At 40.1% G+C, this 20,943-nt stretch overlaps 1 protein-coding gene across 18 annotated transcripts in view; it reads right to left on the bottom strand.

Annotated features, from left to right (window-relative positions):
* Positions 1-3,192: 3,192 nt before the first annotated feature.
* The window catches only part of CAMK2G (calcium/calmodulin dependent protein kinase II gamma), a 194,778-nt gene continuing 177,027 nt past the window's right edge, over positions 3,193-20,943 (bottom strand). For 8 of the 18 annotated variants that reach the window (XM_039359979.1, XM_039359982.1, XM_039359980.1 and 5 more), the window contains 5 exons: positions 19,193-19,324; positions 14,677-14,752; positions 13,596-13,690; positions 10,989-11,233; positions 3,193-5,723 (listed from right to left, as the gene is read on the bottom strand). In XM_039359979.1, coding sequence (XP_039215913.1) covers positions 11,001-11,233; positions 13,596-13,690; positions 14,677-14,752; positions 19,193-19,324 — 536 coding nt within the window. In that variant the 3' untranslated portion in view covers positions 3,193-5,723; positions 10,989-11,000. Of the gene's footprint in view, positions 5,822-10,988; positions 11,234-13,595; positions 13,691-14,676; positions 14,753-19,192; positions 19,325-20,943 lie in introns of all 18 variants that reach the window. The other 10 variants (XM_039359985.1, XM_039359992.1, XM_039359989.1 and 7 more) reach the window with 3 other exon arrangements.

Raw genomic sequence — 20,943 nt, 5'->3', positions numbered from 1 at the left:
CTAGTTAAAAAAAATTGTTTCTAGATGTTCACAGATCTGTTTTTTTATAAATTATTTTTCCAATATCTTCCCAGGTATTGACGTTAGACTGATTGGTCTGTAGTTTCCCGGATCTTTTTTTTTTCCCTTTTTTGAAGATGGGAACCACATCAGCTCTTTTCCAATCCTCTGGTAGTTCCCTGGTGCGCCAGGATTTTGGAAATATATGGTACAATGGTTCTGAGATAACATCTGCCAGTTCCTTCAGACCTCTGGGATATAACCTGTCAGGTCCCTGTGATTTATATTCATAAAGGGCAGACAGTGTTCTCTTGCCATTTTCTTGCTTCTTGTAATTTTTATTTCTACTTTGTCTTTTGCAGTTAGGATTTGGTAGATTGTGCTATTTCTTTTTATGTGAACTCAGAGAATGAGTTAAGCAGCTCTGCTTTCTTTCTACTGCCTGTTACTACCTTAATGTGTTGAATAATAATAATAATAATAATAATAATAATAATAATAATAATAATAATAATAATAATAATAATAATAATAAAAAAGCAGCAGAATAGAAGAGAAAGAACTGGAGAAGATAACAAAATACAAAGACCTACAAATAGAAATAGCTTGCAAAAGCAAGCAAGGGTAGTACCAATAGTGATAGGCTCCTTGGGTGCAATCCCAAAACAACTGGAGCACCACTTGAACACCATTGGCATTGACAAATTCGCTATTAGTCAATTGCAAAAGGCGGCCTTACTAGGAACTGCTTCCATCCTGCGACGATATCTGTAATACCATCAAACATCCACATCTGCCTATCCCAGGTCCTGGGTAAGGACTCGATAGGTAGACAAAATGTCAAATCCAGTCTGAACATCTGGCTGACTGCGATGATCAATAATAATAATAAATTGGAAGGGACCTTGGAGGTCATCGAGTCCAACCCCCTGCTCAGGCAGAAAACCCTACACCATTTCGGACAGATGGCTGTCCAGTCTCTTCTTAAAAACTTCCAGTGTTGGAGCATTCACTGCTTCTGGAGGCAAGTTGTTCCACTGGTCAATTGTTCTAACTGTCAGGAAGTTTCTCCTTAGTTCTAAGTTGCTTCTCTCCTTGATTAGTTTCCATCCGTTGCTTCTTGTCCTGCCTTCAGGAGCTTTGGAGAATAGCAGTGCTATTCACGGTAAGGGCCTTCCTTCCGGGTTGACCATTTTTGCAGATCCTGCCTAATGTAAGGACCCGCTTCAAAACCTCATCTCAAGAAGGCAGGACTCTTGGAACCATTCCATTCCAAAAGGAACTTTTATTAGGGGAAGTTGACAGCAGGCATAGAAGGCAGGATCTGAGGGTTTCCTGCTCATATCAATAGGTTAAAGGAGCAAAAAGCAAACCCCACCCCAACAGTTTATCTGGTCAGGTCAAATGGCCCAATCCCCAAGTATCAAGTCTGCTGTGGGAACGAGACTGATAAGACTCCATTCCCAAGGCTGTGAAAACGTTGTTGGGTCTTCGTACCTTCCTTTCCGCAGCGAGAGATAAGCCAGATGGCCGAAGGCACATTCCTTTCTCACCCCAGGTTGACATCAAGGGAAGCATAGTTCAGAGAGCAAGCAGATAGAGGAAGCGGGGTGCGCAGAAGCGTTCCCGGGCCTGAAATCCAGGTGGCAGCAGCCTGGAAAAGGCCTCCAGAGCCCCGATCAGGCCATGGTTGGGGGGGGGGGTCACGGAAGTGTTCCCCGGCCTCAAATCCAGGCGGCAGCAGGAATCACGGCAGACAGGAGACGGATTTTTTCCAGGTGAGTCTGGCACGGCAGGAAGGGAAGGGGAAGCATGCGGTATCTTAGTGGGTCGGGGGGGGGGGCTAGGGGGCCGGTTCCAACACTAGGCCCTCCACGGCCTTCCCCACCCTGAGATGCCTCGGGTTTCCTTAACAAGCCACATGGGTTTTAACGAGCAAGGGAGTGACCTCTAATGCTAAGTGGAACTACAGCCTTTCAAATCTTTAGACTTGAAGCTGCAATTGGTGCAGCATAAAAACCCAACAAACAATGGAGATTTAAATACATGAGTGGCTTCTTCCACTACCTGAACTATTTGGTCACCATCCTGACATTGCTTTCTAGGTCAGCTCAAACACGCCTGGGCATTAATAGCTTAATGGCGGCAATTGTGGCTTAATAGCAGCAACGGTGAGAGGGATCTTGGGAGTCTTAGTGGACAATCAATTCAATATGAGCCAACAGGGTGCAGCCAAAAAAGCCAATGCAATCCTAAGTTGCATTAACAGAGGGATTCAATCAAGATCATGTGAGGTACTAATACCACTCTATAAAGCAATGTTTCTCAACCTCGACAATTTTAAGGCATGTGGACTTCAACTCCCAGAATTCCACAGCCAGCATTGCTGGCTGTGGAATTCTGGGAGTTGAAGTCCACATACCTTAAAATTGTCAAGGTTGAGAAACACTGTAATAAAACCTCAGTAAGACCACACCTAGAATACTGCAACCAATTTTGATCTCCACACTGTAACAAAGATGTTGAGATGCTAGAAAAAGTGCAGAGAAGAGCAACAAAGATGATTAGGGGACTAGATACAAAAAACATAGGAAGAACGGTTACAGGCACTGGGCATGGCTAGTCTAGTGAAGAGAAGGACCAGGGGACACATGATAGCAGTGTTCCAATATTTGAGGGGCTGTCACAGAAAGGAGGGGGTCAACCTATTTTCCAAAGCACCTGAAGGCCAGATAAGGAATAATGGATGGAAATTGATCAAGGAGAGATTCAACCTGGAAATAAGGAGAACATTCCTGATAGTGAGAACAATCAACCAATGGAACAGTTTGCCTTCAGATGTTGTGGGAGTTTTATCACTGGAAGTTTTCAAGAAGAGACTGGACTGCCATCTGTCAGAAACAATGTACAAGGGTCCCTTCCAACTCGTTCTGTTCTGTTCTGTTCTATTCTATTCTATTCTATTCTATTCTATTCTATTCTATTCTATTCTAATCACTGCTTGGTAGACCAGTGGCCATAACTTCAGCTGGGCGCAGCTACGTACACATACACTCATTCATCTCACTCAGCTGTTTCCAGGTGTACAACACATTTGCACATACTTCACTGCCACCTTGACAAAGGGTTATTTCCAAACAGCTCATGCTGCTTTCTCAGACACTCAGGAAAATAGAAGATTACTACCTGATATTTTGCACCATTTAAATGTTATTTTATTAAATATGTTGAGTTCAAGGTTTATTTGTAACAAAGCTATGAAGGTTCTATTAACATTCAGGAAAAAAAAACTAACTTTATTATTTCACTATCATGCAAAAAATTTGCATCAAACGTGTTCCATTTCCTGTGTAAAACTGGACATGATATAGATGCTTACATTAACCTCATAGCAGAACATTAAGAAAGCCAAAGGTCTATAGCTGTGTTTGATAACGGCCATACCAAGCTAAGGTTCTCATTAAATTGGAACAGGTCTTACAGATGGTAAAAACAAAGACAAAACAACTCAAACGGTTCCAAAAATATGTTTTAAGGATGCAGATACTCAATACAGGGGGATTATTATAAATAATCAGATAAAAGACAAGAGAAGAGCAGACCTAGAAGCATGCACATCTTTTTTTTAAGCAGTATAACTAATTTCCTGTTCCTCAAACTTTGTAATGTTATTCCTAAAAATCTCAGTAAAATTATCAGGGGTTTTATTACTTCACACACTTAGTCCTAGATATGTTCTGTATTAAATTGATAGGAAGAGATGAAATTTTGTCACACTTTTCAGATGCTGTTGAATTAACTTCACCAATAACCCCAGCTCACAAGCCAACGGTGAGGGATATTAGGAGGTGTAGCCAGCAGCAACTGAAGCGTCACAGGTTCTTTTGCCCCAGTAGAATTCTCTCTGTCTGTCTTTCTCTCTTTAGTTTGAGAAAATATTCCTTCTCTTTAAAGGAGAAGAAAATTTTACACAAACCTCTGCAAGAAGGAATGCTTTTTTCCTGCACTGAGTCATGAGCTATCATAAATATTATGGAGCTGAATTAGGAGTTTTTCGTGAGGAGAATAGAAAAAGATATTTCCCCTTCAATCCATACTGAAACGGAAACTGTATTTTCCTAAACTCCATTAAGTTGACCCTCTTATTTTTTTTATTTAATTAGACAGCAAAAATATTCTCAATCCCACTTCAGGTATAAAGGGAACAACTCAATGGAATTCCATCTTCTCAGATCTAATGAATGGACATAAAAAAGGGTTGATGTGCATTGTATGCCAGGGGCAGAGAATGTCATAGTATAAATCCGATCTTGGAAATGTACTGTGAAAGTTTTTGTCCCACTTCTACTCAGAAACTGAAAAAAATAGTAGTCAAACCATAAAGCTGACAAACACTTCTGATGTAGGAAATAAAGAACATTACTTGCTTTCTTTGTAGCAAAGACAATAAATACAGTCGATGCGAAGGTTCTATGTTTATGTGGTTAAAACAACTCCCCCAAAAACTACAGAACAACAGGAAATAAAGCAATGTCAAATAGACCGGGCTATTGAAAAAAAAAAAAAGCAGCACTTCTGGAAGTTGCTGGCTCCCTTTGCTAGTTTTATCAGAAAACAAATCAAACTGGGAAACCAGCTAGCCCCATAATTATAGAACTTTTTTTTTTAAATTCATAGCTAATATAGTATTTTAGTATAACACAGAGACTAAATTGCACACCATACAGGAAGCGAATGCATGTGTGCACAAATCTTCAGGGCAGAGTGTAACAAAGCTTTTCAACTGTTTCCTAAGGAGCACATAATTCTGCACCACTCTGGATTCCCCTCTAGTCTAAACAATAAAAAATAAAATAAGCCATTCACATAATTTTTTTTTTTTTGCCCTCTTTAAGATTATTTGCTTTTAAATTCTACCCTTATAAGTTGACTCACATCATCGAGGAGTGGCTGTTTGTAAAAATCAGTGCATCTCTGAAGCTCCTATGCTAACAAAACCAGCCCATACTTGTTCCTTAAAACATTCTTGTTCATTTTTATCCCAATCCGTCAGTGAGAGCCAGCGGTCAAATAATCGGCTCCTCTCTACTGCTGAGGTCTGGGCGCCAGTTGGTTGCGGGATAGCCACAGCGTAAGAAAAGTCCTTCTTTTGCTTTACCCCTTTCTTAATGCGGGCCCTAGTGAGCTCACTACCATCAGCCCTACCTCACTGATTAAAGCAGCAAAATAACCCAAAGACAAGGTCCATTTCCACTGGGCCTACAACAGAGGACAGCATCCCGCTGCCCAAGAGGTGCTGTGTCTTGCTCTCAAACTTTCTCTCTCTCTCTCTCTCTCTCTCTCTCTCTCTCTCTCTCGCTTTGCTCCAATTCTGAAAGATGCTTCACAGCTGTTGCTCCATCATCAGCCCTGGAGGGGAGGTGCTGGATACTCCCATCACGGATGATCTCTTTTCTATACAAACAATATGGGTTTTCTCTCAGGAGTTATAAGACACCTTCATACAGCAGAAACAGACACGATGGATCCATGGAAAAACGATAGAAAGGCGGCAGCACCCGGAGCATCAGATTCATGCAGGGTTTCGTGCACTTGGCTGCTGCCGGTGTGCAATTCTTATTTCTTGAAACGTCAAAACGAAGATGACCGTTGCTGTAATTCAGGGACTCCAGAGCTGCTTGCTGAGAAGATATTGCCCTCCCGCTGAGTATCTCCGAAAACTGCTGCAATCAGAAAAGCATAAGCGTGACGAGAAAAACATAGCATAACCGGGTCAATGGGTCAAATCAGATTAGGAGTCCCAAGGCCTGGATGATTTCACCTGCATTGAAACCAGTATACAGAGAACAGTTACACTTCACAGCACACAACAGTTAAGGGATAGTGCTCCCTATTCCACTTAATTACTATTGATTATTAAAATCGTTTCTTTAAGTCAGTGGTTCTCAACCTTTTTAATGCCGCAACCCCCAACCAGTTGTAAGTCGAGGACTACTCAACCGGTCGTAAGTCAAGGACTACTCAACTGGTGCAGCACCGTTTGCAGAATGGGACTTTTGGCGGGCTCAGCAGGGCAGAGACAGCCTGGACAATTCCTATTGGCTTTTGAAAGCCAATAGAATTAGACTCTATTCAAGAGAGTCTATTCTATTGGCTTTCAAAAGCCAATAGAATAAAAGGGAGTAGCACAGCTAAGGAAAAGGGGGAAAAAATGGCAGACTGCGTTGTTTGGCAACCCCCGTGAAATGGTTGTTCGACCCCAAATGGGGTCCCGACCCACAGGTTGAGAACCACTGAGTTAAGGGATAGTGCTCCCTATTCCATTTAATTACTATTGATTATTAAAATTATTTCGTTAAGTTAATATTCTACGGGCTGTAAGGTATCTCAGTAGCCTTTAAGAAGTTAGTATGGAACAAGGGTAGGCAACCTTGGCTCTTTTATGACTGGTGGACTTCAACTCCCAGAATTCCTGAGCCAGCCATGCTGAGGGGAAAGGGAGAGGTTTCCAAGCTGAGCCATGCTGGCTCAGGAATTCTGGGAGTTGAAGTCCACAAGTCATAAAAGAGCCAAGGTTGCCTACCCCTGGTATGGAAGAAAGGACATGGTGAACAAGAGATGAATTATGTGTTGGATCGCTCTTCTAATAGTTGAGAATTTAACCAATGTTGTATCTGTTCCTTGTCCAGGATGCTACAGGGCAAGTGTGTTGTCCCAAAATAATTTCTGTGCCAAAGGTATTGGGTTTCAGACATTGTAAACTCTAGAACAGCTCCATTTCCTTTTCAATGAGGTATTGTTGACTATTTTTTCTAAACATTAAATGTCCAATATTATTCAAAAATCTTCCACACAAATCTGCAAAACATTTCAGACATTACTTTACAATACACTGGAGGGCCACACTTGAAATACTGCATCCAGTTTTGGTTACCACGATGTAAAAAAGATGTTGAGACTCTAGAAAGAGTACAGAGAAGAGCAACAAAGATGATCAGGGGACTGGAGGCTAAAACATATAAGAAAAGGCTGCTGGAATTGGCTATGTCTAGTTTAATGAAAAGAAGGACAAGGGGGGACCTGGTAGCAGTCTTCCAATATCTCAGGGTCTGCTCCAAAGAAAAGGGAGTCAAGCTATTTTCAAAGGCACCTGAGGGGAGGAGAAGAAGCAACGGATGGAAACTAATCAAGGAGAGAAGCAACCTAGAACTAAGGAGAAACTTCCTGACAGTTAGAACAATTAACCAGTGGAACAACCTGCCTCCAGAAGTGATGAATGCTCCAACACTGAAAGTTTTTAAGAAAGACTGGACAGCCATTTGTCCGAAATGGTGTAGGGTTTCCTGCCTGAGCAGGGGGTTGAACTAGATGACCTTCAAGGTCCCTTCCAACATTATTTATTATTATTATTATTATTATTATTATTATTATTATTATTATTTATTATTATTATTATTATTATTATTATTATTATTGTTATTATATCTCACCGGCTCAAGGTTGACTCAGCCTTCCATCCTTCCGGAGTAGGTAAAATGAGGACCCAGATTGTTGGGGGCAATGTAAATATATATATATACATTGCTTACTGGTGTACACCGCTTAGAGAGTGCTTGCACTTAAAGCGGTATATAAGTCTCATAAATAAATAAATAAATAAATAAATAAATACATTATTATCATTATTAAAATTTTGCCAAAAGTCACATTAGGTCCTCATTGGAGATTGAAAAGTAGGTTTAAAAAAATTAAGGGAAGAATTAAATCAGAAAACTGACAAGATAACTCCATTAAATAACGAAACGTCAGTTCCCATCGCTAAAAGTAAGCTCAAGAAGGGATTTAAGAAAGCTAAAACTTTTTAACAGGTTGAAAAGGGACAAGAAGAAGCACTTGCAGGATGTTAAGAGAAACGGTGGGTTGGTCTGCCAGCTTTTTTTTTTTTTTTAAACTCCATCAATTTACACACATTTTCTTAAGGTTTATTTGTATGTCCTAGTGAACTGCTGAAGGGAACTCAAGACTTTTTAATTAGGAAACAATGTCCTTGAACTATTAGAAGGCAATGTTTTTTCGTCTCTGCTTCCCTACTGTGTCCCTTTTTCCATGCCCCCTCTGCAAGGGTAGGTAGGGAAATTCAGCAATCCACTTGGAACTACTCAAGCCATCGGGATAAAAGTTTAAATGAATATAACGCTCCAGTTACCAATGCTAGGTATCAAGCTGAATCTTAAGGAACATCAAAGATTGGTCAAGTAAGAAAACTTCTGGGAGATCTACTGTGATTCATCCTGAAGAGGAGACATGTCAAACACAAGGCCTGGGGGCCGGATGCGGCCTGTGAAGTGGTTTCATGTGGCCCACAAAGCCATCCTGGAAAGAGTGAGGGAATGGCCCCCGCTGCCTTGGCCCTGGCCCAGGCCGGTCGGGAGCCAATGTACAATTTTGTGGTGGCCATTTATGCTGAAAGGCATTCAGTCTTAGCTCCATAAGCCCCCCCCCCCTCATGTCCTGAGAGGAGCAGTGAGCCTCCTCCAGTGGACCATGTCTTGGCACTTGCCCCGGTCCCACCCCCTTCTGCCAGAGACCCTCAGATCTGTCCCACTCCTGCCCAGGCCCCCACAGGCACCCTTGACGCGAACGATGTAGAGCTGGCCACGCCCACCCAGTAGGCCACACCCACTCCATCCACGCCCACCCAGTAGGCCGCATCCATTCTGGCCACACCCACCCGGCCCCCTGAGGGCAACCGCTATGCTGATGTGGCCCTCAGTGAAATTGAGTTTGACACCCCTGCTGAAGAGCAAAAGAAATTTCACCCCAAAATTTTTTTTGTTAACTTTTTAGCTTAGGTTTGCTCAGATAAGTATCGCTTTCTCTGGAAATAATGAGAGAAATCAAACCCCTTGATAAATATCATACAGGTTTTATATAGTACCAGTTATATAGCTTCCTATTTTGAAAACATACCCTAATAATAATAAAATTCCAAGTTCTGTAACTTAGGGATCGTAAAGATGCAGGTTTTTCACTCTAAAAAGCACCGTGAGGCTAAAGAATTTCTCTATCCCATTTAGTTCTTTGGAGAGAACTAAAATAGGACGACGAGAAAGGCATGTTGGGTATGTTTGCTGCCCAGAATTATTTATCAAAAAAAAAAAAAATAGGCAGGTTACAAAAACATCTAATCTAATCTTTATGGACTTTCGCTTTAACCAGGGCCTTAAAAACCTGGGGAAATCAAATATGGTTCTGATATTTGAACCTTATATCAAATATGCCATCCAGTCTTGCAGGGCTGATCAGATAGATAAGATAAGATAAACTTTATTGACATTTTTTACTGTGTGCCCAACGCCCAGGAGTGATAAAGAGCCTTTGCCGGCTTCTGTCTTGACAAATGAGAGAAGACTGAACCAAATACTTTGGTTCTCTATGGGTTGAGTGGGGGAGGGTTGCCTAAGGCCATTGTTTCTACATTTAGGCAAGAAAAATCAAATGTACAGGTATAGGATAGGGGATACCTTGCTCAATAGTAGTAACTGTGAAAGGGATCTCGGAGTCCTAGTGAACAATCACTTAAATTGGAGCCAGCCGTGTGCTGCAGCTGCCAAAAAAGCCAACACAGTGCTAGGCTGCATTAACAGAGGGATAGAATCAAGATCACGTGAAGTATTAATACCACTTTGCAATGCCTTGGTAAGGCCACACTTGGAATACTGCATCCAGTTTTGGTCACCACGATGTAAAAAAGATGCTGAGACTCTAGAAAGAGTACAGAGAAGAGCAACAAAGATGATTAGAGGACTGGAGGCTAAAACATGTAAGGAACGGTTGCTGGAATTGGGTATGTCTAGTTTAACGAAGAGAAGGATGATAGCAGTATTCCAATCTCTCAGGGGCTGCCACAAAGAAGAGGGAGTCAAGCTATGCTCCAAGGCGCCTGAGGGCAGGACAAGAAGCAACGGATGGAAACTAATCAAGGAGAGAAGCAACCTAGAACTAAGGAGAAACTTCCTGACAGTTAGAACAATTAACCAGTGGAACAACCTGCCTCCAGAAGCGGTGAATGCTCCAACACTGGAAGTTTTTAAGAACAGACTGGACAGCCATTTGTCCGAAATGGTGTAGGGTTTCCTGCCTGAGCAGGGGGTTGGACTAGATGAACTCCAAGGTCCTTTCCAACTTTATTATTATTATTACTGATCATCGCAGAGTCAGCCAGATGTTCAGACTGGATTTGGCATTTTGTCTACCTATTGAGTCCTTACCCAGGACCTGGGATAGGCAGACGTGGATGTTTGATGGTATTACAGATATCGTCGCAGGATGGAAGCAGTTCCTAGTAAGGCTGCCTTTTGCAATTGACTAATAGCGAATTTGTCAATGCCAATGGTGTTCAAGTGGTGCTCCAGTTGTTTTGGGATTGCACCCAAGGAGCCTATACTATTGGTACTACCCTTGCTTGCTTTTGCCACAGTCTTTCTATTTCTATTTGTAGGTCTTTGTATTTTGTTATCTTCTCCAGTTCTTTCTCTTCTATTCTGCTATCTCCAGGCACTGCCACGTCCACTATCCAGACTTTTTTGTCTTTCTTATCGACAATTGTTAAGTCTGGGGTGTTATGTTGCAGGTGCTTGTCTGTTTGAATTCTGAAGTCCCAGAGCAGTTTAATTTTATCATTTTCTATGGCTTTCTCTATTTTATTTTTTATTATTTTATTTTATATTTATATTATTTTATTATTATCATTATTATTATTATTATTATTATTATGACTTTAATAACATGAATTAGTATATCTGTACATCTTTGCCTTGCATGCTTTCCACTCTGCTTTCTCTGCATCCCTGGTCACATTTCAGAATATGAACTATTTGTACGGCTCACTTTCCCTGCAAGTGTTCAGATACGGGGCACCTTGTTCTAGCTAAACTTTGCTAGGTATATTCCTAATGGCACTCGTAGCCTTTCCCTGTCAAACCTACCCATTTTTAGCTTCATTGGAGCGGAGCTGCAGGAGCCCCTGAACAATGGTAGTGCACGTTCAGCCACTTGCCATCCCGGCGATGCCAGACGCGGGTTTCTTCGGACTGCATGGTGCGAGGCCGGCCCTGGCCATCAATATACTGGGTCAAACGGATATAGGCAATACAAGCGGCGTCATCACCAATAACGTGAACGTGGGGATTCAGGATGGTTGTGTGGATGGGTTTGCTGTTCTTGGACAGTACTGAGGAGAGACAAAGAAAGGATCAAGGTTCTTCTCAACATAGTCAAGAACCACTGGCAACCCTGTGACCCATCTCCATCCCCTTTCTTGTTTTCTTCCATCTTAATCATCCACGTTTCCCCCCTTTTGCAAACATTTTTTTCCCCTAACTTTTCTTTCCTCAATCATAGCAAAGCTCCAATCCGCCCAGCGTTTCAGAGACTTTCTCCATAAATTCTAAAAAAATGATTATGACTTTCCTGCAGTTCTGAATCTGAAGAATTCTTGGAAGGACAAAATTAATGGCTTTATCGTTTAACAGAATTCTATACAACAGACTCCACTTTGCCTCTATGGAAGGTAGCGGAGTTAGGAAAATTACGGAGAAGACAGACACAGATGAGCAGCAGAAAGAGGAAGGAGACAGTAACTGGAGCAGCCTATAGGCTTCCTCTGTCTGCCGTTGGGAAGCTGTCAGATGGCGACAGATGTTTGCTCACACCTGGCTGCCCAGAGAGGACACTATTGCAGAGGTTTCCATCCACTCACATGATGGAGACCAGGGATATCATTACACTGTATTACCATATCCCCTACCACCTATACATGGTACCTCAAATCCTAGCAAGGGAGAAATTTGGGAGCAAAGCTGTTGCTTGCCTTTTGCAAAAAAAGAGAAGCAGTACTTTATGGAGGCAATAGCACATTCTTTCAAAGAAATGCTGCCTTTTAATCTTGAGCACTATGTTTTTCTCAAACAAACCATGGACTGATATAAATATAAAAAAAAATTATTCACTTGTCCTGAATTTTTAACGAAGACAACTCTTTAAAAAGCACTTTTAAAAATTAGGTTGATTTTTTTTTCCCCCCCACCGTGCTTACATCACATCATCTAATTCTGTCCAAGAACAGAATTGCCATTTGTTAATTCTGCACTGAAAAGTCAACAAGACTTGGGAAACTTTGGGTTTCCAGAAACAATGTTCTGTTTGAGACTCAAGTTTCAGTCAGGCCATCTCCGAAACGATCCATTCCAAATTGAAGTATGAAATTTGGTCTTACAATTGAATTTGATTAGCGCTGAAGTCACTGCACTGCCACATGTGAAGCACGGTGAGAGCTACAGTGAGTAGGGGGTTGGACTAGATGACCTCCAAGGTCCCTTCCAACTTTACTACTATTACTATTACTACTGCCTGTCCTGAGAATGCTAAATGATTTGAGAACTAGAATCAAACTTAGCAGAATCTCCAGTCACCTCCTTCATCTCCATATGTTCCCATCAATGGACATGAGACACACGGTTTCAAGGGGAAGGCCTTGTCACTTCTTCACCCTATTTCTGAGGATCTCTACTTAGGAAGACCTGCCTAAATTGTTTTGCTATTTTTCCAAACATTCCTCTTTTGAATAGGCTGTAATTTTGCTTTTAACATTAATTCAGGTTTTTTTTTTCATACGGATTGCTGCAAAGCATTTTAATATATATTGTTCTGCAAAATGCCCCGAAAATATTGAAGTGCAGCATACATTCCTGAAACAGATGAAATTAAAAATAATTAGAGCACTTTGTTACAATTTTCTGCTTTTGGAGTCCACTAAGATATATTCTCCTTGTTGTTAAATAATAGAATATGGACGATACTTCTTTCGCTGTAAATTGCCAACAGACTTCAGAGGTTGTCAATATAATACTTTAAATTAATATACGCTCTATTTGTTATGATATTTAATTAATACATACATGCAGTGTGTTAGTAAAACACACACATGAAATCTTGATGCAATTAGATATATGACACTAAAATTGATTCCAGTGAGTTTTGTTCGTCACACGTGTGTGCTTAATCAAAACAGAGAACGCTGTCTTTTAGGCAGGCAGGAATTTTTCAGGATTTTAAATATGTGCTTCTAATTTATTTATTTATTTGCCACTCATCTCACTGTCCAATTACTCTGGGCAGCTCTTGACCTTTTAGAGCAGGGGCGTCCAACCTTGGCGACTTTAAGACTTGTGGACTTCAACTCCCAGAATTCCCCTGAATTTACTAGATACCATTAGTGGTCTACAAACCCTAGTGGTCTAAAACAAGGTGTTATCCAAAGACCACCACAGAGACAGGGAGCTGTAGCAAAGCGCACATGCTTTATATACAAAATTTGGAAATAAAAAGAGAACAGAGAGGACATGGAGCAGATTTCTCCAATCTGAGAAACAATCTGGGAAAATTGGAGTGAATTTTAGAAGTGTATATATCAAAGCTACAATGTGATCCTTACTGGCAGCTAGTCGAGGCGTGGACATGAAATCCCAAGCCATTTCCTACCCCTGGAGACAGTGGAAGAGTAATTTTGAATTTGCCAGTTTTCTGCTACTCACAGTTCTCAAAGTAAAACTTGTGGAAGTCCATTCCCTCCACGAGGTTTCCCAGTGCTTCGGGTTCAAATGAGGTCAGCCCAGGATCACAGATCTTCCTATAACAAATGAAGTAATCTGATCTCATTGGCATCTAATCCTGGAAATCATTTATCAGAGAACTGCAACTATTATCACACGTTGTTAGTACTGTGCCACTTTGATACACTTTTTCCTATCCAAAAAACAACAACAACAACACCTGAAGCAGCTTCAAATATTAGGATACCATCATTTATGCTAATTATTTCTTGCTTTAGAGAAGATTTTAACTCTCTCTTGGACTGATAAAATAGATGCAGATTATAGGAAAACAAACCTTGGGGGGGGGGAAACTGTTCTAGTTCCAAATTCAATATATGGGTTTTTACCTGTGATTCGTTTCCAAGTACATTTATTTATGCCCATTTTCTACTCCCATTAGGACTCAATACACAGACTCATAATTTCCTCCTGTCTAACGATTCATTTGCAGATTAACTAACCACTTTTGCAGAGAGAGAAAAAACAAAACTAATAATATTTTTGTATAGAGGAATGAATTTGATACAACGAATGACCATTGTTTCATGCTTTCAAAATCTTGATATTGACAGAAGTGCATTTATTATACGTGTTTCATACTGGTTCTACAGCATCACAAAATATTCACTTATGCCTTTCTGGTGTTCTAAGCTAAAAAACGCAAAGGCACATTTGACACTCAATGTTAATCATCAATAGGTTACAAGTATTTCTGGCTATTAGTTGGGATAAGCTTTCATAGCTTATGTAACTAATTACAGGTAGTCCTCCTGTAGTTACAATTAGGACTGGCAACTTGGTTAAGCCAAGCAATCCCAAAGTGAAACTGAAATTGGGCTGATGATCTATCTTCATCTTTCCTTTGCTCTGCAGACCTGCAAAAGTTGTTAAAAAAATAAATGCGAGGATTGCTCACAAAGTTATTTTTTCATCGCTGTTGTAATTGTGAGTAACCACCACATGAGGACTAACTATACGGTCATTATGATACATAAAGAGACCTCCGCATTTCTTCACTTACGTGTAAGCTTCAAAGTCTCCATTGTTGATTGCTTCAATCAGCTGTTCCGTTATCTTGATGATTTCTTGCTTACGCACTGAGGGCAAGCAAGAAAAAGACAATTTTAAAGGACTGGAATTATGAAAAATATAAGGTGAATAAGGTGATCCTCCTTTAAGAGAATCAACAGGGTTGATAGTAGTCTTCTGGAGGGGCAGCTGACTTCTTGCATTCCAGCACAGCAATGAGGATAACCATTTGGAGAAGGGATGGACAACTATGGCCCCTTGACAACGGTGGACTTCAATTCCTAGAACTCCTGAGCCAGCATAGGTTAGCTGGCTCAGGAATTTTGGGAGTTGAAGTCCATCTGTGGTAAAGGGGCCATAGTTGCCTACCCAATTTGGAGGGATGGTGTCTGCTATAAAGAGGAAAGAGCTCAGAAAACAGACCGTACCATTCAGAAAGTCAAGATATTGTACTAAATCTAAAATATAATCTCCATATAGCGCAGTAATGTTCTCAGAGTCAAGGAACAACTCTTGAAGCGTCATCTCTGTGGATGGGAAAAATTCACCGTATGATGCAACTCTGAAGAAATGGACCCATTACAGGTCTATATCATTGGTTTATTACTCCCTCAGAAACTAAGTAATTGTACCAGGAACGTTCTTTTTTTTTTTTTTTCATCCAACGGCCACAATTGGAGTTTTACCGACAGTAATAAATTTAAATTAGATATCCTCAGTATAATCAATTTTCTTTAAAAAAAAATCCATCAAATTAGACATTACAATTTAGTAGCAAATTCTGGAAGGCTTGTATTCTAGTTATTTTAAGGGGATGTACCCTTGGTCTCATGTTATGCAGTTCTAGTTTGAAGCACAATTTGTATTTCGTAAACTACTATGGTTCTGTAGAAATCTGGGTTATAGTAACTATGATTTGTACTAACAAACACTAGAATGTCATCACCACCACTGGGAATGACTGTACAATCACTCTGAGGTTGGTGGGACAAAATGCAGATCTGCAGGAAGAAGCTTAATTGCGTTTGCACTGACCCAGATAAGATTATAGCAAGACTGCCAGTTTATTTATTTATTTATGAGACTTATATACCGCTTTAAGTGCAAGCGGTGTACACCAGTAAGCAATGTATACATATATTTACATTGCCCCCAACAATCTGGGTCCTCATTTTACCTACCCCGGAAGGATGGAAGGCTGAGTCAACCTTGAGCCGGTGAGATTTGAACCACTGACCTGCTGAACACAGTCAGCTAAAGTGGCCTGCAGTACTGCACTCTAACTGCTGCGCCACCTCTTTGAAACTTCCAACAAATTATACAAATGTGGGATTTCCGTTGGAGAACTTCAAACACATAAACAGAAGGACACAATGATAGGTTTTCAGACACTGCCTCCAATGTCTGCTTGGTGGCTTAAGTAAATGATTTAATAGCAAGTATTTTTATTCTTGAATAAAGTTGCTGCTTCTCCTGAAAATGTCCCAAGTGTAGTCTCATTCTGTTAGACTAAACTGACGCAAAGTCATCAAATGACTTTTCTTGCAGATTGTGATTTGAATCATCTGAAGAAGAGTCACACTGGCAGCAATTCTCAGAGAAATAGCTCATAGACTAGACTAGGGGTAGGCAACCTTGGCTCTTTTGTAACTTGTGGACTTCAACTCCCAGAATTCCTGAGCCAGCCATGCTGAGAAGAAATGGAGAGGTTTCCAAGCTGAGCCATGCTGGCTCAGGAATTCTGGGAGTTGAAGTCCACAAGTCATAAAAGAGCCAAGGTTGCCTACCCCTGGACTAGACTGAGCAGAGTCTGTTGTTATGAAGAAACTATCTTGCTTTCATGTTGGTTATGAAAATATTCAGGCTTTCATTTGAACAAACATTTTCATACCTTATTCAAGTAGCCTTTGTGGCTGACTACTGTTCCCAATTTTATGTATGCCACAACAACTTTGTGGCAGTTCAAAATTCTAACTCTCACCATGTAAGGAAATGATTTAAGGCAAAGTTTTAACTGCACACAGTAAGCATATGGTTAGAATTCAGACACCCTCCACCTGAGCAATAGCACATTTAATATCTGTTTCTGAATTCCTCCACAACAGAAATAAATAGCTTCAAAAAAACAGGCTCATTTGTAGGCCTTGAATGTTTACAGACATGTGATGGGGATGCTAAAGTCTTATCCAAGACTTTAAAGTCTTCTGAATGGTATCCACTGGTGTAATGCATTACATATTATGCTTTGCTTCTCTTTATCCAATTACAAAAAAACATGCAATTCCATCAAATACTTTTGTAAAAGCGGACATGTGCAGTTTATCACGTGTCTGTCAATCTTTTCTGAAGTCAGAGAGCAAAATGTTCGTGACGTCCTTAATCCTTACCAAATTTTCACCCGGTTCCCTTCTAAGAGTTTGCATAACCAAACTCCTTGCTTTTGTGGAATCCACGCAAACCTTGAGCTTGAAACCATGGAATCAAAGCCCAATATCTTTTGTCATCTACCACTTGCATACTGATTACTCTGTTCCCTTAATAGAAACATTAAACCATTTGTGCTAGAATAGATTAAAAGGCCTGTTGTGTTCATCATTCCGTGGGCAGTTAGAACTGAATGGGTAGTACAAATGGAAGGTATGGATGATAAAGCACTTTCTAGGTTCATATACTGAGCAATATATTATTTTTGTCCAATTGCTACTTTTGTTGTGCTTAGCATCAATAAAACAACAAATATTGTCAACAGACTGTAGACATGCCAGCTATTAAATTGTGCCCAAATAGATTAAACATCTCAACCAATGAGAAACATCACACTGTACTTTCCAACCATCTATTTTTCTCTCTTTCCTACTTAACTGAGCCATTTTTGTATAGATCCATGTCATAGTAAACAAAATATATTTATATTCAAATATTTGGGTGCAACTTTCCAAGTCTTGGCAATCCGAGATTAACAGTGGAGGCATATCACTATCAGGTCCATAAACTTTCCAATGAAATTCTGCATTTTTCTAACCATAATGGAAATAATATTCCTGCTGCAATAAATATATCCAGAGTTCAGATCTTTCAATGCCTGCTAAATGGTAGGTAAATTTGTTACTACTGTGATTTGAGTCTGTAGAGGAACCTACTCTAAATTTTGGAGACCTGTTCTGAAAGCCCTTGAATCTTGTTAATTTCTGTGGAGACTCATATGCAGCTTGGCTGCCTGAAATATTGAATTAGTTTCCTTTTTTATGGAGTACCTTAGTCATTTTAGGTCTATACAGAAAACAAGTGTCCAATATTAACATATTATGGCCTATCAGCCCACGACCTGACTTTACTCAGCCTTGAAACAACTTGATTTGAGTACTCCCGTACAACCTAAATAAAAGCCCCAACTATAGAGGAGTAAGCTTGTTTGGGAGATCATTCTCTTATGTCGAAACGTCCCATTTGTAAGCAAATATTTCTTGGACATCTGAGTTTCTATCTTTATCTGCTACAAAAAACATTTTCATCTTTGTTGTTAGAAGGAAGATTCAGTAATGGTGAATATTTTATTACGGTTTTGGACTGAAGCAAACATGACAGCATGAACAGAAAGCTTTTAAAACCCAGTGGAGTGCAGTAATCATCATGGATAACAGACAGCAACACATAAACTTGCTTTCTATTGAACATTACATACAATAAACCCCAAAATTAAACTTAATAATCCACTGAAAATAAACAATGATTTCAATGAGAATTGCAAAAACAAAAACAAAAAAAACCTTTGCAGCATTCTTAGAAATCATCACTCATCTACAGAAGAACAGTTTCTCTTAACATGTAGATCTTCGTTGTAATCAAGGTAGGTAGAAAAGACAATGAAGAAAGATGGCCAACAGATTCACTTCCCATCCTATGGCTTGGGCAAGGATGTTCCCACCTTGGCTTACAATCAAATACACAGGAAGATTCCACAAGGGACACTTTGTCACTGTTTGACAGAGGAGACAGCAACAATTTCTCACATGCTTTTGTGCTGTCCCTTCTTCATAGCATGGCAAGCTTACTGGCACATATAAATGCCCTTTGAAAGCCCATTCTAATAGCAGCTCAAAGGAGGAGAATACTTTGAGGACAAGTCATCTGTTATCTCTAGAAGAGATGCTAATTTGCTACAATTGACAATATTATCACATGCTTTACTTTCTTAGCATTTTTGTTTGCATTTCCATGTACACTTTTGTCTACAACTCTTGGTCAACAATTTTCAATTGGCCAATGACTTGTCCCAGACTGAAATGTAAGCGAATGCAGATAAAAGTCTGGCACAGCACAGTTTTCCAGGGATGGGGGACACTTAGTAATGAACAGATCTACTCTTCTAGCTGGTTAATTCAAGCAGAAAGTGATAACTGCTACAAAGACGATAGGGAAGAAAGGTAGAAATAGAGAAATAAAGAGGGACATAAATCACTACTACTATTTCTCTACCTGCTACTACTGCTAATTAACAGCTAACTTACATGATAGACTGTTAAATGCAAATGGAACTACTGGAGTTAGGACAGGCTCCGACTGAGCACGATCCAACTCCACTGTTTGACCTGAGCTATCCCAGGCAAGTAGTTTCTCTTCATAAGACAGAGTAGCAGTAGCTGCAAAACAAATGCAAGCATTAAAATAAAAATAAAAGCAGAAAGCAGGATAAGAATTGCAGTGAAAATACAAATTCACATAGACCAGGGGTAGGCAACCTTGACTCTTTTATGACTCGTGGACTTCAATTCCCAGAATTCCTGAGCCAGCATGGCTGGCTCAGGAATTCTGGGAGTTGAAGTCCACGAGTCATAAAAGAGCCAAGGTTGCCTATCCCTGACATAGACAAACTCCCAGAGCACAGTCTGTTCCCAGATAAAAGCAGCTCCAGGGCCATTCTTTGATGGATCTCTGAAAGACCTTTCCCACTGGAGATACACTCCAAGCATCTTTTCAAAGAGATCCACTCTTTTGATGTACTGACTCTGATGTACTGACTCTGGGAACTAAATGAGACACAAGGTGGGGAATAAAATACTCCACAGATTCCACATTACAATCAAAACTACATCGCAGACAGAAGTTCATTGATCTGACCCAGGAGCAGGATTTCTGGACATTTAGGAGGAAACAAAAGACATTGCAATTATTTGGAATTTTTAAAAATGCCAATTTTAGCAAGGGAAAATGTCAGATCTTGTCCCCAAATCAATATGTACTTATTAAAACAATTAATAAGGTGGAGAGGGCATTGTAGGAAGGCCAGATTATTACATCCCTGTCTCAATATAACAATTTCTGAGTGAGCAACTCAACTTCTCAACCTCAATAGGTTAGGGGTCCGATCAAGGCTACTTTGAGTGTCATGGAAGAAAAGCGAGTTACAAAGGCAGGAAACATACTGCTATTTTTTCTAATTTGATTATGTGCCTCCTCTGTCCTATTGAAGAAAGATAGAAAACAGTAATACTAAGTGCCCACTAAGCAACTCTTGGTGTTTTTCCCATCTCATTTTCATGCAAGCAGAGAACCTCCTGTCTTCACAAATGCAACATTTGAGATTGTCTGACTGAGAAACCAGATTGACCCAACAGCTTTGCATGTATCTCCGTTCTTTTCATCCCTCCTAACACCTCTTCATATCTACTTCAGCTAATCCAGGCAGACTCCCCCAAAATGTGGAAATCTCTACAGAATAACAGTCAAATACCGAGCCACTTTTTAAATTAGAAAATTGTTTTTTTCATTTTGCTATCTACGCATGCACCTTGATGACTGTAAACCAGGCAAGAACATACTTAGTGACTTTTTGCAATCTGTCCAGATGTAATGGCTAGTATGCAAGGCACACCCTGGAAGATTTTTCTGTTGAGTCAAGAAAGCTATGCTTTATCTCACAGTCCAAAGAAACGTCTTTAAATAACAGAACCATTTTGTATTCCATCAGCCTGTGCACACTTCAAGTCCACACATCTTAAAATTGCCCACCAAATGAAGGACTGGTCTATTGGTTATATGAGCTGGAGGCAGAAACAAAAGATCGACAGCATATGAAACTGGCTTTGATAAACTTAAGATTAATCAGGTTAGAAGTTGGTCAAACAAATTGAAGGATCACTTCATTTTTTTTTTTTTATTCTGAGGCTTGGGAGTTTCTGGTTTAAACATAGTGCCTTTTGATAATTATGTAAGAAATTGTCTCAGCTTAGGTCTCATTTTTAATTATTCTATCTACGGA

This window comes from Crotalus tigris, unplaced genomic scaffold (genome assembly GCF_016545835.1).
Source record: "Crotalus tigris isolate CLP2741 ecotype Arizona unplaced genomic scaffold, ASM1654583v1 scf7180000019147.1630427, whole genome shotgun sequence".
Taxonomy (NCBI): Eukaryota; Metazoa; Chordata; class Lepidosauria; order Squamata; family Viperidae; genus Crotalus; species Crotalus tigris.
The sequence above is the reverse complement of the archived record's forward strand: the minus strand, read 5'-3'. Positions and strand labels throughout refer to the sequence as shown.